A 12,194-nucleotide genomic window follows, 5' to 3' on the forward strand; every position below is an offset into this window, starting at 1 on the left:
TTTCTTAAACTTTCTCAGAAAATATAAAGAAATTAATGTTTTAGAAGATTAGACAACAATAAAAATAATCATCAATAACAAGATTTGTCTAAAGCAACATTGACAATTGATAGATGCAGTACTTTGTTTAGTGTACTCAAACTGCACAATGAAAAAAAGAAAAATTAAAGTCCAGAACCTAGAGCTCCTTCTCCTACAACTACTTTTTACAAATGAGTTTGCCCAGGCAGAAAAGCATTTTCCAAAAAGCTTTCTTGTTGTGATGTCACATTAAAATGTAAGATTTTCCAGAATTCATTAAAAACTACAAATTGAAACACTATGTAAGCATAGCAGAGCAATTTTTTACTTTTTACAGCATAAAGTATTTTTTATTTTACGCAGTGTTAAACATTACTTTTTTTTACTTTGTAAAAGATAAATTTACTTGTTTAAATTGTTGAAATCTTATTTTTATTTGATGATTCTTTTATTGATTCTTTTTATAGTTTTTTTTTTAAAGTTTTACTTTTTTAACTGTAGAAATGATACTTAGTTAAACACTATTTAGTTAAAATTGAAGTTGAAAAATTCATTATGCTCATATAAACTACATTTGACAACATTTAAAAATTATACAAAACAAGTATTGAAATGTAAATTTTACAAAACTGTTTTTAATTTATTTAAAATGTTTATCACTTAAGAATTTCTTAAATTATGTGTTTTTTAATTAAGATAAAGTTAAAGCTTAAATACTTTTTTCGTACAAACTTTTTTTAACTTTGTATCTAAAACTTTTTTAAGTTTTTCTCAATTTCTTCCTTTTTTACTACATTATCGATGTTTGTTTGAACGTACTGTTTAATATTCAAGCTACAGTAGTTCATTGTGCTCATGTAAAATACATTTGAAAACATTTAAAAAGTATATAAAACAAGTATTTACCTCTAAATTTTACAAAATTGCTTTTAGTTTAATTAAAATGTTTAATAATTTGTTCAAGATGAATTATGTGTATTTTCAAACCTTTTCTCATCAGTTTGTAGCATTACATTTAAAAGTTTGTAAACTCACTTTAGTTATAACTTATTTCAATACGTTTTGGCAACTATAGAGTTTTTGTAGTCGCTGATATACCAACTTGTTCAGCTTTAAATTTGAAGCAGGTAGAAAAAAAATCCATATTGTGCATAGTGATAAGATACACTTACCAAAACATTTATGAATGGCTTTGAAAAAAACTTTGCTTTTATTGATTATGGCAACAAAACTGATATCTTACAACATGGAAAAAAAAAACTCTGAAGATTATTTTTTAGCCTAGTTCAAACAGTTTTGTAATCTATAATTCGCTACCAAGAGAAGATGTCAAAGCTGTAGACATTATTTTTACAGAAAGCATTACTAAATAGTCACCATGTCTTCTATGCCAATGAACCCAAAGCCGTTTTTGAACCAGCTCACTGGTAAGCCAGTCATGGTCAAGCTGAAATGGGGTATGGAGTATAGAGGTACGTTTACATAAAAATAATGTAATTAAAGTTTAGTTGTGTTGTATATTTTATTTTGCTCATTGGAAAGCCAGTCATTGTGAATCTGAAGTGGGGTATGGAGAATAGAGATTTGTATTTATATATATTATTAAGGCCATAGGGGGGTAGCCATGTTTTTTACAAGTTGATCTTATTTTATAGAGTTTTTTCTAAGCTTCAAGATACTTTTTATTGTTTTAAAAAAAATCAAATTAGTTTTGAGATATGACCAGTCAAAGTCAGGCCGCATTTTAGGTTCCCTATGGGAAGGGAAAACTAAAACAGCAAAAAAAGACTATTATATTTAAAATCTATCTTCTCCTACATTTTTCAAGCAATCTTCAAAATTTCACAGTCTAATCTTTATACAATAAAAAAAAACGTTACTTAACAATTAAAAAAAAATTGAAGAAATGTATTTAAAAAAAAAAATTAAAATTTTTGTGATAAAGTTTATATTTTTAGAAGTTATTAGAATTCATAAGTAACGTTTTTTCCTTTAAACATAAGAAACATTTCCTAAAACTTTAAAGAAGATTGCTTGAAAAATGAAGGAGGAGATAGATTTTTAGTGAATTTTAAAATTTCTGAGAAAATTGACCTCAAAAAATTTGATTTTTTTGAAAAATCAAAATTTTTGCGGTCCATACGTTTGTATTGGAAACTTTTTACATAAATAAAATATCTCAAAAGTTAAATGATATTTTTGAATTCTATAAAAACTGACTTGTAGTTTGTATTTAAAGCTTTCATATAAAAGCCTAAGTTAATTTTTGTAAAAAAAATGCCCCCCCCCCCCCTTATGGCCTTATTATTATTAAGTATTAACATTTTAATACAGTTTTGACAATGAATAATATTTATTTAACATTCTTTTATATACTGAAAAATAATATTTTGTCAAGTAAAAGGTTCCATTTGGTTTACATGTTTATTTTAATTAATCATTTTGAATGAAGAAATTATAATCTTAAATAAAAAATTTTAGTTTTTAATATCAGGTTATGATTCACTTTTATATCTTATGGAAGTAATTGTTACTAAGCACAAAACTTACTTGACTAATAAATAAAGTGGAATGTTTTACTATTGGTCAATCTAATTTCAATAGTCTTTTTGTTCTCTTGTATGTTAGATATTTGTTGAATAAGAATTTTATTTTTGAAATTAATTATTTTGTACAAGTTTTGCATTAGTCTTTTAAATTTATTTGAAACATGTAACATTAATTTGCTAAATTGGTACATTAATTTTATAAATAAAAACGAAAAATACCATTAAAAAAGTGTTATTTTCATTTATTTTATTGCCTAATTACTATAGGTTTTTATAAAAGTTGTTTAAGGTGTCAAGTTTTTGTTGTAACCCATTTATTTTCTTAGTTATTATTAAAACTAAAACATAATGTAAAACATGACTTTTAGTTACTAATTATTTGACAAATTAAAAAATACAAGTGGCCTACTAGTTTTATTTTAAGTAATAACTATGTATTTTACTTTACTAAAAATATGTTACTTTTTATAAAGAATATTTATTTTTTTATGTTACATTACTAGTTTGATGTATAACAGGTTATACAATGTATAGCTTTTTTGCTTCAAAAAGTGGCATCTGTAGTATACTGCACTAATTTAGAAATTATGTGGTTTGTAGACATATTTTTCAATAATTTTTTTATAAACTAGAGTTTTTTAAAACTCTCCAACAGCATATGTATACAAATAAGCTTGTTTAAATAATAGTTTGAATTAGTTGTTATTGAGTTTTTAGTTAACATTTGAAAGTCTTCTTGACCATATATTTATTCACCGAGTTTTTATTCCTAAAATATTGGAAATCTAAGCAGAGATTTAGAAAATACTAGGTTGACTTTTTGAAGAATATGTCAATGGTCATTCTAAATTTCTATACTAAAACTTAAAGTGTTGATAAACACTCATAATTTATACTTAATGCACAAAAACTAGTATTATTAACAGTATTTTTTTCTATATTTTGACAAATGATAGAAAAAATGTATTTAAAAATAAATTTTACTTACATTATATATCAACTCAGGATACTTTGTGAACAACAATGAATATGTATTTGATCTTAATTGATATGTTTTTGAAACAAACACTATTTACTCACAATGCTATAAAGTGTTGGTGTTTTTAAGTTTTTCACATTGTACGATGTTTAGTGGATATGCAACTACAATATTATATAGTGTGTATATTTTTAACTTTCATCATATTTTTAGGATATTTGGTGAGCGTTGACTGTTACATGAACATGCAACTACAATATAATATAGTGTGTATATTTTAAACTTGTATTTTTTATATCAGGATGTTTGGTGAGCGTTGACTGTTACATGAACATGCAACTACAATATAATATAGTGTGTGTATTTTTTAACTTATATTTATTATATCAGTATATTTGGTGAGCGTTGACTGTTACATGAACATGCAACTACAATATAATATAGTGTGCATATTTTAACTTATATTTTATATATTAGGATATTTGGTGAGCGTTGACTGTTACATGAACATGCAACTACAATATAATATAGTGTGCATATTTTTAACTTATATTTTTATGTCAGGATATTTGGTGAGCGTTGACTGTTACATGAACATGCAACTACAATATAATATAGTGTGCATATTTTTAACTTATATTTTTTATATCAGGATATTTGGTGAGCGTTGACGGATACATGAACATGCAACTACAATATAATATAGTGTGTATATTTTTAACTTATATTTTTTATATCAGGATATTTGGTGAGTGTTGACGGTTACATGAACATGCAACTCGCAAACACCGAAGAGTTTGTTGAAGGAAACAAAGCCGGCAACCTCGGTGAAATTCTCATCAGGTTATTAGTTTTTTATATATTTGAGATATAATTTAAATGTTATTATCAAGTTGTGTCATTAAAATGGAAAAAATGTTGAGAATAAATGTAATTAAAAAAAAAAGGGTTTTTATTTTTCAATTAAAGCTAAGTATAATGGTTAAAATACAGTTGGTTTTATTGTGATTACACCAATTAAAAGTAATTAAACTGCATCGGGGGTTGTATGTTCTTTTTAAAAATATCAATATCTTATCAATTACAGTACAATTATCTTATCAATATAAGTTAGTTTTTATAATATATAAAAAACTTAAACTAATTTTTGATAAATAGTCATTTTTGTAAATAGTTTTTGTTACAGACATACTGGTCACAAAAGTTTTAAATTTTTTTTTAAATCTACATACTTTTTTGAATCAGAGAGCACAATTTTTTATGAAACATTCCTTAAATAGTTTAAAAAATATTAGTTTTTTTACGGAAAAATATATTGAAAATAAAAAAAAGTAATTAATCGAAAATCTTTTTTTTTAATTAAAAAAAATTCTTACTTAACTGTTAAATTTTGAAGAAAAAAAAACTGAAGTAAAATATTGATTATTGTGGGGTTTTCACTTTATAGTTTTGGATTTCTGTTAACAACCTATCGAACTCAACAACTCATATCTTAAAAAAGTATTTTAAATTTTATTAAGTAATAGAAAGTTTCTGGTAGCTCATCTATGACTTAACAAAAAAAGACCAACTTGTAGAAACAAGGTGGTCCTCATATGGCCTTAATCTTATAAACTTGGTTTTTATTCAAGCTTTATTTTTTTATGGAGTACTAAGAATTAATATAACACCTTGCAAATAGTTTTCCAATTACAATATCTGATGAAATATCTTAAAACTGAGTTTGTCTATTATTATATTCTAGGCTTAGTTTTTAAGTTTATAACAAAGCTATTTTAAGATAGTTTTTATTAATAATATTTTATAACATTTAAAAATATTCATTGCTTTTGATAAATCATCGTTGTTTTTCTATAGTTCAGAATTTCTTCTATGACATATTCAACATAATTATTTGATACATATTTAAATCTAAAATAAAAAAATTATTTAATATTTACACAGTATTCATATGGAAATAAATTTGTTGTTTGCTTTATGCCTTAAATTTTAGCTCAAAAGTTATATACAAGCAAAGTTTTAATTGTTATCAATTAAAAAACTTCATAAAGTTTTCTAAGGTTTAAACATATACAATTTAAACAAAATATGAGCCTTTTAATATACGCTTTTATTAAATATTTTATACATGAAAGCTAACAAGTCTTATGTAATCTTTACTAAGGGTAGTTTAAATAGAAAATATCATGTTTTGAAAGTTTTAAATGTGTGTTTTTTCTCTTTTTGTTTACAACAACAATTTTTGCTACTTGTTCATTCTTTGAAATTTATCTCAAGTTTTGTTGTTTATTTTAAAAAATCTCAGTTATTACCACTCAATAATTTTATTTTCAACGTTATAAATGCAACAGTTTCATGAAAGTTTTAAATTTTAAAAATTGTAAATATTTTAATAGTCTAAATGTTCCATATACTATTAGGTTCTATCTTTCACAGTAATTAAACAAACTTGCAAATTTCATGTTTACAGTTTTTATATTTAATTTAAATAAATATTTTTTATCTGTTTAAATGAATATTTTTTAAATAGATGCAACACTGTTCTGCACGTTAAATTTTCTTGTATTTGATATATAACAAATAAGTGTTTAACATGATTCACTTTTCTTACACCGTTTATGTCAAATTCACAAATTTGTACACGTATTTGGTTTAAATGAATATTTTTTTAAATATTTTAATTATAAAAATTTAAATAATATTTCAATATATTTTCAAAACAGATGCAACAACGTTCTCTACATCAAAGGCATCGAGGAAGGCGAGGCCGGTGAAGTTTAAACGATTCTGATTGGCTCAATCAACAAGTGATCTTCTGTGATTGGCTCAATATAAACTGATGTCTTCACTGATTGGCCGATCTTATTTTGCAGTGTTTTGATTTGTTAAATATTCGCTTGGTTTGAAAATAATTCACATAGTGTTGAGCACTTTTAATAGTCACTATTTTTAATTTTTATCCGATATTGTTTTACCATGTATGTTAGAGATGGATATCAAATTAAAGCATTCCTAAAATGTGCATTTTGAAGTAAAGTTTTTATTGTTTAAATTTTTAGTAAATTCTGTTGAGTTGTAGAAAAATTAAATTTTTTTCTGTTGTCAATAAATTGTTTAAATTGTGTATTTCTAATGTATTTCTACTTTTACTTGGTGTGTCCAACGTTTTATTAAAAATACCATCAGTCAACTTTTTACACAAGTGCGCTTAATTATAGTTCTTAATTTTTTCAGGAAGTGTATAAACAAATTTGAGGGTTGCTTAGCCTTTGAAATAAAACGAAAGTAAAGGCATTTTAGATCAATAACAACTTTGAAATAAAGATAAGGGTTAAATTTGCTTTTTACCTCATTTATACCTTTAAAATTATTGATGAGTTGTATAAATGTTTAAACTGAAATATTAGGTGTTGAGCAAGTTTCGAAACAATCAACTTACATTCTAGAATATAATAACCTCTCAAAAAATATTATCAATGTCTGGCAAAACTGTTACATTGGTGCTAGTGATCTGTGAACAGTAGAGTGATCTGTTTACCTAAAAAATCATGTAGTAAATCTTGGTTAAACTTTTTGTGCATAATCACATATAAAGACAACACTGAAAAAAAAACTTTTACCACTACCGTACTACTTATATTTTTTTATAGGAACAAACCCCATGTAGTTGATATGGGGCCTTGAAAATTTGACTTTCAAGTTTTTAGCTGAATATTTACGTACAAATGTAGCGATCATAACAAAAACACATTTTACGCGTTTTCACTAAAGTTTCACGGAAGCACTTCTCGACTTTCTCAAGAAAATGAAGAATGTTAAAATGTACAGAAAATTTTGAAATATAAAATTTAAGTTTTACAACTCCCCTAAAATATGCGTGGGTCTTTTGTTGCTCTTTATCATACACTCCGTAAGATATAGTGTGAGCTTCAAAATTTGCCAGAATATCTACAGGGTTGCAAATAAACTTGAAAGTTGACATTGTATTTAAAAAAACCTGGAAATTAGCAATTTTGAAAAAAAAAACTGGAATTTTGAACAAAATACCTACAATTTTAAACGACATTAACATTTAAGTAGTGAAGTTTTGTTTTTTATAGATTAGAAAATTTATTATGTAGATAGTTTTTTATCGTTATTAAAATTTTTATTTAAAACACATTTAAAGTAGCTCTACAATGTTTTCTCATTGTTTTTATACAATTTAAAACATTTTTTGCATTAAACTTAATTTTGTACTAATAAACCCAAAAACTTGTACTTTAAAAATTCTGAAAGAAATATCTCTACCTTTTGCCAAGTACCTAGTGTAAACTTACCAAAATATCTACTATAAGTTTTACAAGTTTGCTACATTACTTAGTAATAACAATAAGTAAAATAAAACCAAACAAATGATGTTTAAATAGTAGATAATAATACTTTGGTAAGTATAATAAGTTTAATCGTATCAACTTATTCAAAAATGGTCAGAAAACTATAAAATTTGGAATTCATTTACACCCAGAAAAAAGAATACTTTCTACCTATTTTGAGCCATTGTTTTTTATACTGTTAAACACATATTATTAATAAACACATATTTATAAATTTTGCTATAGCGAAATAATCCTTGTAAACAGACATAAAAAAACAAACTTTATTCATTGTTTGGTCGAAAACAAACAAAAAGGTCTCAACTTCTAGAGACGATAATAACATATACTATTTCAAGAATTTATTATGCAAACTAAGTTTCATTCAAAAACCTTTTTTTTGATTATTTCCATACTGTACAAACACATATTGTAACAAAACAGTTAAACTTACTCTAATTTACAATGAGTTTTAAAAAAATTTCAAAAGAGTCTCATACTAAATCAGTTAAGTTAGTGCTTATCAATTCAAAGAGGACCGCAGCCGTCATTGACATTTTGTATTATTAATAATAATATCGAAAAATACATATATTTTATAAAGTAACATGTACAAAATAAAAGAGTAAAATACAGCATTAAGGAAATTTTAGTTCAAATAGTAAAATTAATGTACTAAGAGTTATACTTTTTACAAAACGTGCATGGATTGTAACTTTAGTATTAAAGTAAAGTATGTTATTTTTTAATAGTTTTTAATAGTATTAAATAAATATAAAAAATTGCAAATATTTTATTTCTTAAAAAAATTAATGTATAACTATTAATACATGTAGTACACTGCAGAGAGGCTTTAAAATTCTAAAAATCTATTATTTAAGTAAGCCATAAAAAAACAATATAAACTTTTAAGTCTAAACACCAAACCAAAAAATCTAAAATACTTATTTTAACAAAAGTAGTTTAACTGTTGTGAATTTAAAACATAAGTATAATAGTATGAAGCAAATAAAACTATTTTGATAAATAAAAACTTAGTAAAGCATTTGGCAACATTATACTAACAGTATGCTCAAAAAAAAGTCAAACTAATTTAAAATCTAAACCTAAAATGAACACCGTGGATTTGTTAACAAGGTTGTTGTTTTGAATACACTTTGACAGAGCATAATGCAGGGGCGTGTCTAGAGTTTTTTCAGTGAGTAAACACAATATTTTTTCTTCAATAAACAGAGTAGTTTCTGTAGTAACTTTTAGTAATGCGTTTTGGATAACTACGTAACATAATTGTCTCAAATTTTTTTCAGGTACACAAAAGTATTCAAACTTTAAACAACTTGAAAACACCAGTAAAACATAATTAAAAGTGTTGTTAAGTAGTCCAGTTCTTTATTATTATTATTTAATAATCAAAATACAAACCTAAGTTCAGTTAATATTGAATATATAAAAGTATTGCCTTACATTGTTAAGCTAAAATGTATTTTTTAACCCTTTAAATAAAAGAAACTAAAAACAAAGTGCTAATCAAAACTAGCTAATAGATTGTCTTAATATTAAAACAACATATATAATGTTATGTAAGTAAATTAATTAGTCAAAAAAAAACGTATAAATTATATAAAAATGTTATAACTACGAACGTTGCGAATCTTTAAAAGGAAATCCTTTGAGCGGTATTATAATTTTTAAATAGTTATATAGAACACTTTGATTGGCTTATTTTGAATGAAAAGTTTCATTTTTAAAATGTGAAGCTTTCGCTGCTACAAAATTTTTACATAACGTACACATTATTTTCTAACAAAAACATTTTAAAACTACTTGATTAGTTAATTTTGGTTTTCTGAAAAAAAAACTTATAAAACTACGTCTTTTTTATTAAAAACACTATTTAACTAAACTTTATTTGACAGAAAAAAGCTAACAGCTGGATATGAACTTTTAGTCGGTGTTGAAAATTAAAACCACATTAAATCGCCTTTTTGTTACGTTTTCTTACAGTTTTAGTTTTTTCAGATGTCGCCCAGAAAAACAGTCAAAGCACGCTATAATGCTTTGAGTCTAATTAATGCTACTGAAGTATAATTCTATACTTAAACTAAAGACAACTTTGTGTTTTTTTGTTTTCGATAGACTGTTTTTAAAACAACTCATCTGCACAATATTTAAATAATTGGTCAATACTAGTGATGCTAATTGTCATGAAGTTTAATACAAATTTTAAGACCAGTAGTTAACTTTTAGTTAAGTTTATCTATTATTCATCGTATACATAAAACAATTACAACTGTATTAAATTACTAGGTTATAACATTACACTAGGGAGGCATTTTTGTACAAATATTTTTAATATCTTTTTATTTAAAAATTAATTTTTCACTAACTACATTTAATCACTTTTTAAGCTATGTTGCGATTTGATTTCTAGTTAGTTTTGAATAAACGTTTTGTTTTTGTAGAGCGTTAAACAAAAGTTTCTTCGCACACATGGTCCTAGTACCAATTATTTGAACTATGTTTTAGTCTATCAACAAACAATATCTACCTGAAAACTAAAACTACATTAAACCAACTTTTGTTTATAATCCAAATTACAGTTTAATAGTGTTCAAGCGAATTAGTATAAAAATAAAATCTTAAAAAATGTTTTATCAGTTTTTCTTTTGTATTTTCCAAGCTTGGCACTTTATAGCGTACATTGAATTTTTTTAAAGTTTTGTTTTATTTCAAGCTTGTCCGGCTTCTGCAGCTGCCGGGGAGTAACTTCCTTGCCTTTAAAAGTAAAAAGTTATTAAAAAAAATTAAACTGAAAAACTAGAGTTTTTAAGAACTTCGTTTATGTGCAAACCCTAGCTGAAAACTTCAGATACAAAAAGTTATACAAGGATATAGTTGTATAAATAGACAGAAAATACTTTGTAATCCACATTTACCATCATGAAAGCCTTTAGCTAAACAATGATAATAGTTTGCTTTTAAAGATTTTAATAGTTTAATCTTCTTTTATTCGACAAATGTTCTTGTTTGTACATTTACGAGTAATACTCACAACGTCTTGTTGCTTACAAACAACTCAATTTGTAGCTTTTACTCATAACGTCACAGAAAAAACAAAATAAAATTTGTAAACAAAACGTAATAAAAGTAAAAAATTCACTATATAGCTTTGATATTAAACATTACAGATATGAAACAATAAACAATTATTAATAACAAACGTGTATATATTTACATACAAATAAACTCACTTTGTAGCTTTTATGTATGACATCACAGACAACGCAACAATGGCGACCAATAGGGCGACAGCAAGCGCGATCAGCAACCAGCCACTAGGTGGACCAACTGTTGACGGCTCCTTAAATCCTGTGAATTTGTTTGATTGTTACTTTTTGTAATTATAAATTATCAAACAAAAAAATTGTAGTACTAGTTTAACTATTTTTTCTTTTTTGTTGATAATAACTAGTTGTTATTCGATTAACTTTAAAGGAAAAAACTAAAATTTATTTTCTATATGTTTAGTAGAAAAGTTGTTTCACATTGTTTATTTCATTCTAACTATTTCCTTATCACAGAAAAGTTAAGGTCCGTATACTCACTACCATTTAAAATAAAGAAAAAAGTAGATAACTAATACAATAATTTTCTTCAATGGCAAAAAAAAAAGAGTTTTACGTAAATTAGCAACCATTAAACGAAACAAAACAAACAGTTATTTTATTCATAACTTTCAACTACATTGTGTACGAACCAACAAATTAGTTTACTGCTTTACTTTTGCACGTATCTGCTGTAAAAAAAACACACACGAAACGTATTAAACAGTAATTTTTTTTTAATAAAACAAACTCACTAGTAGTGACGTCAGCTGTCGTGTTCAACTGCTGAGTGGTTATTTCAGGAACTGTGGTGGCCTCAGGTGTCGTAACTGGTATGGTTGGCTCGACTTCAGTCCAAGGTGGTAGGACTGTCGGAAAAACAAGCAATTAGAAAAAGTTAAACAAAGCTTTTGTACAGAGAGAAACTTAAATTAAACAGTTTTTTGTTGTATATTTTTTGAATAAATCTATAACCTTAGTACTTCCAAAAATTGTTCCACAAATTCTAAGTTGAACCAAAAAGTGTAAAACCAATCGTTTTAAAATTATGTTTTTCTGATAAACAACTAAAACTATCATTTTAAATACGACAATAATTAATTGTTCTTTATGTTGTTTTGTTCACAACTCACCGTATATCTGAGTGTCGCACAGTTCGATCGTGTCACCGATTTCCGCGCCCGCC

General features: G+C 25.2%; 1 protein-coding gene across 1 annotated transcript; it reads left to right on the plus strand.

Moving 5' to 3' along the window:
- The first annotated feature begins 1,241 nt into the window (after positions 1–1,241).
- LOC145833798 (small nuclear ribonucleoprotein F-like) lies at positions 1,242–6,536 on the plus strand. Its single transcript, XM_082940988.1, has 3 exons — positions 1,242–1,493; positions 4,290–4,392; positions 6,273–6,536. Exons 1-3 carry the CDS (start codon positions 1,400–1,402, stop codon positions 6,328–6,330), a joined length of 255 nt encoding a protein of 84 aa, XP_082797114.1. The 5' UTR covers positions 1,242–1,399; the 3' UTR covers positions 6,331–6,536.
- The last annotated feature ends 5,658 nt before the right edge of the window (positions 6,537–12,194 follow it).

This window comes from Thalia democratica, chromosome 4, assembly GCF_965202585.1.
Source record: "Thalia democratica chromosome 4, ktThaDemo2.hap1.1, whole genome shotgun sequence".
Taxonomy (NCBI): Eukaryota; Metazoa; Chordata; class Thaliacea; order Salpida; family Salpidae; genus Thalia; species Thalia democratica.

Excerpts from the sequence above, each read along its gene's own strand:
- LOC145833798 (XM_082940988.1), top strand. The coding sequence starts at position 1,400 with ATGTCTTCTATGCCAATGAACCCAAAGCCGTTTTTGAACCAGCTCACT. Across the intron at positions 1,494-4,289 it reads ATGGGGTATGGAGTATAGAG|GATATTTGGTGAGTGTTGAC; the intron begins GTACGTTTACAT and ends TTTTTATATCAG. Across the intron at positions 4,393-6,272 it reads CTCGGTGAAATTCTCATCAG|ATGCAACAACGTTCTCTACA; the intron begins GTTATTAGTTTT and ends TTTTCAAAACAG.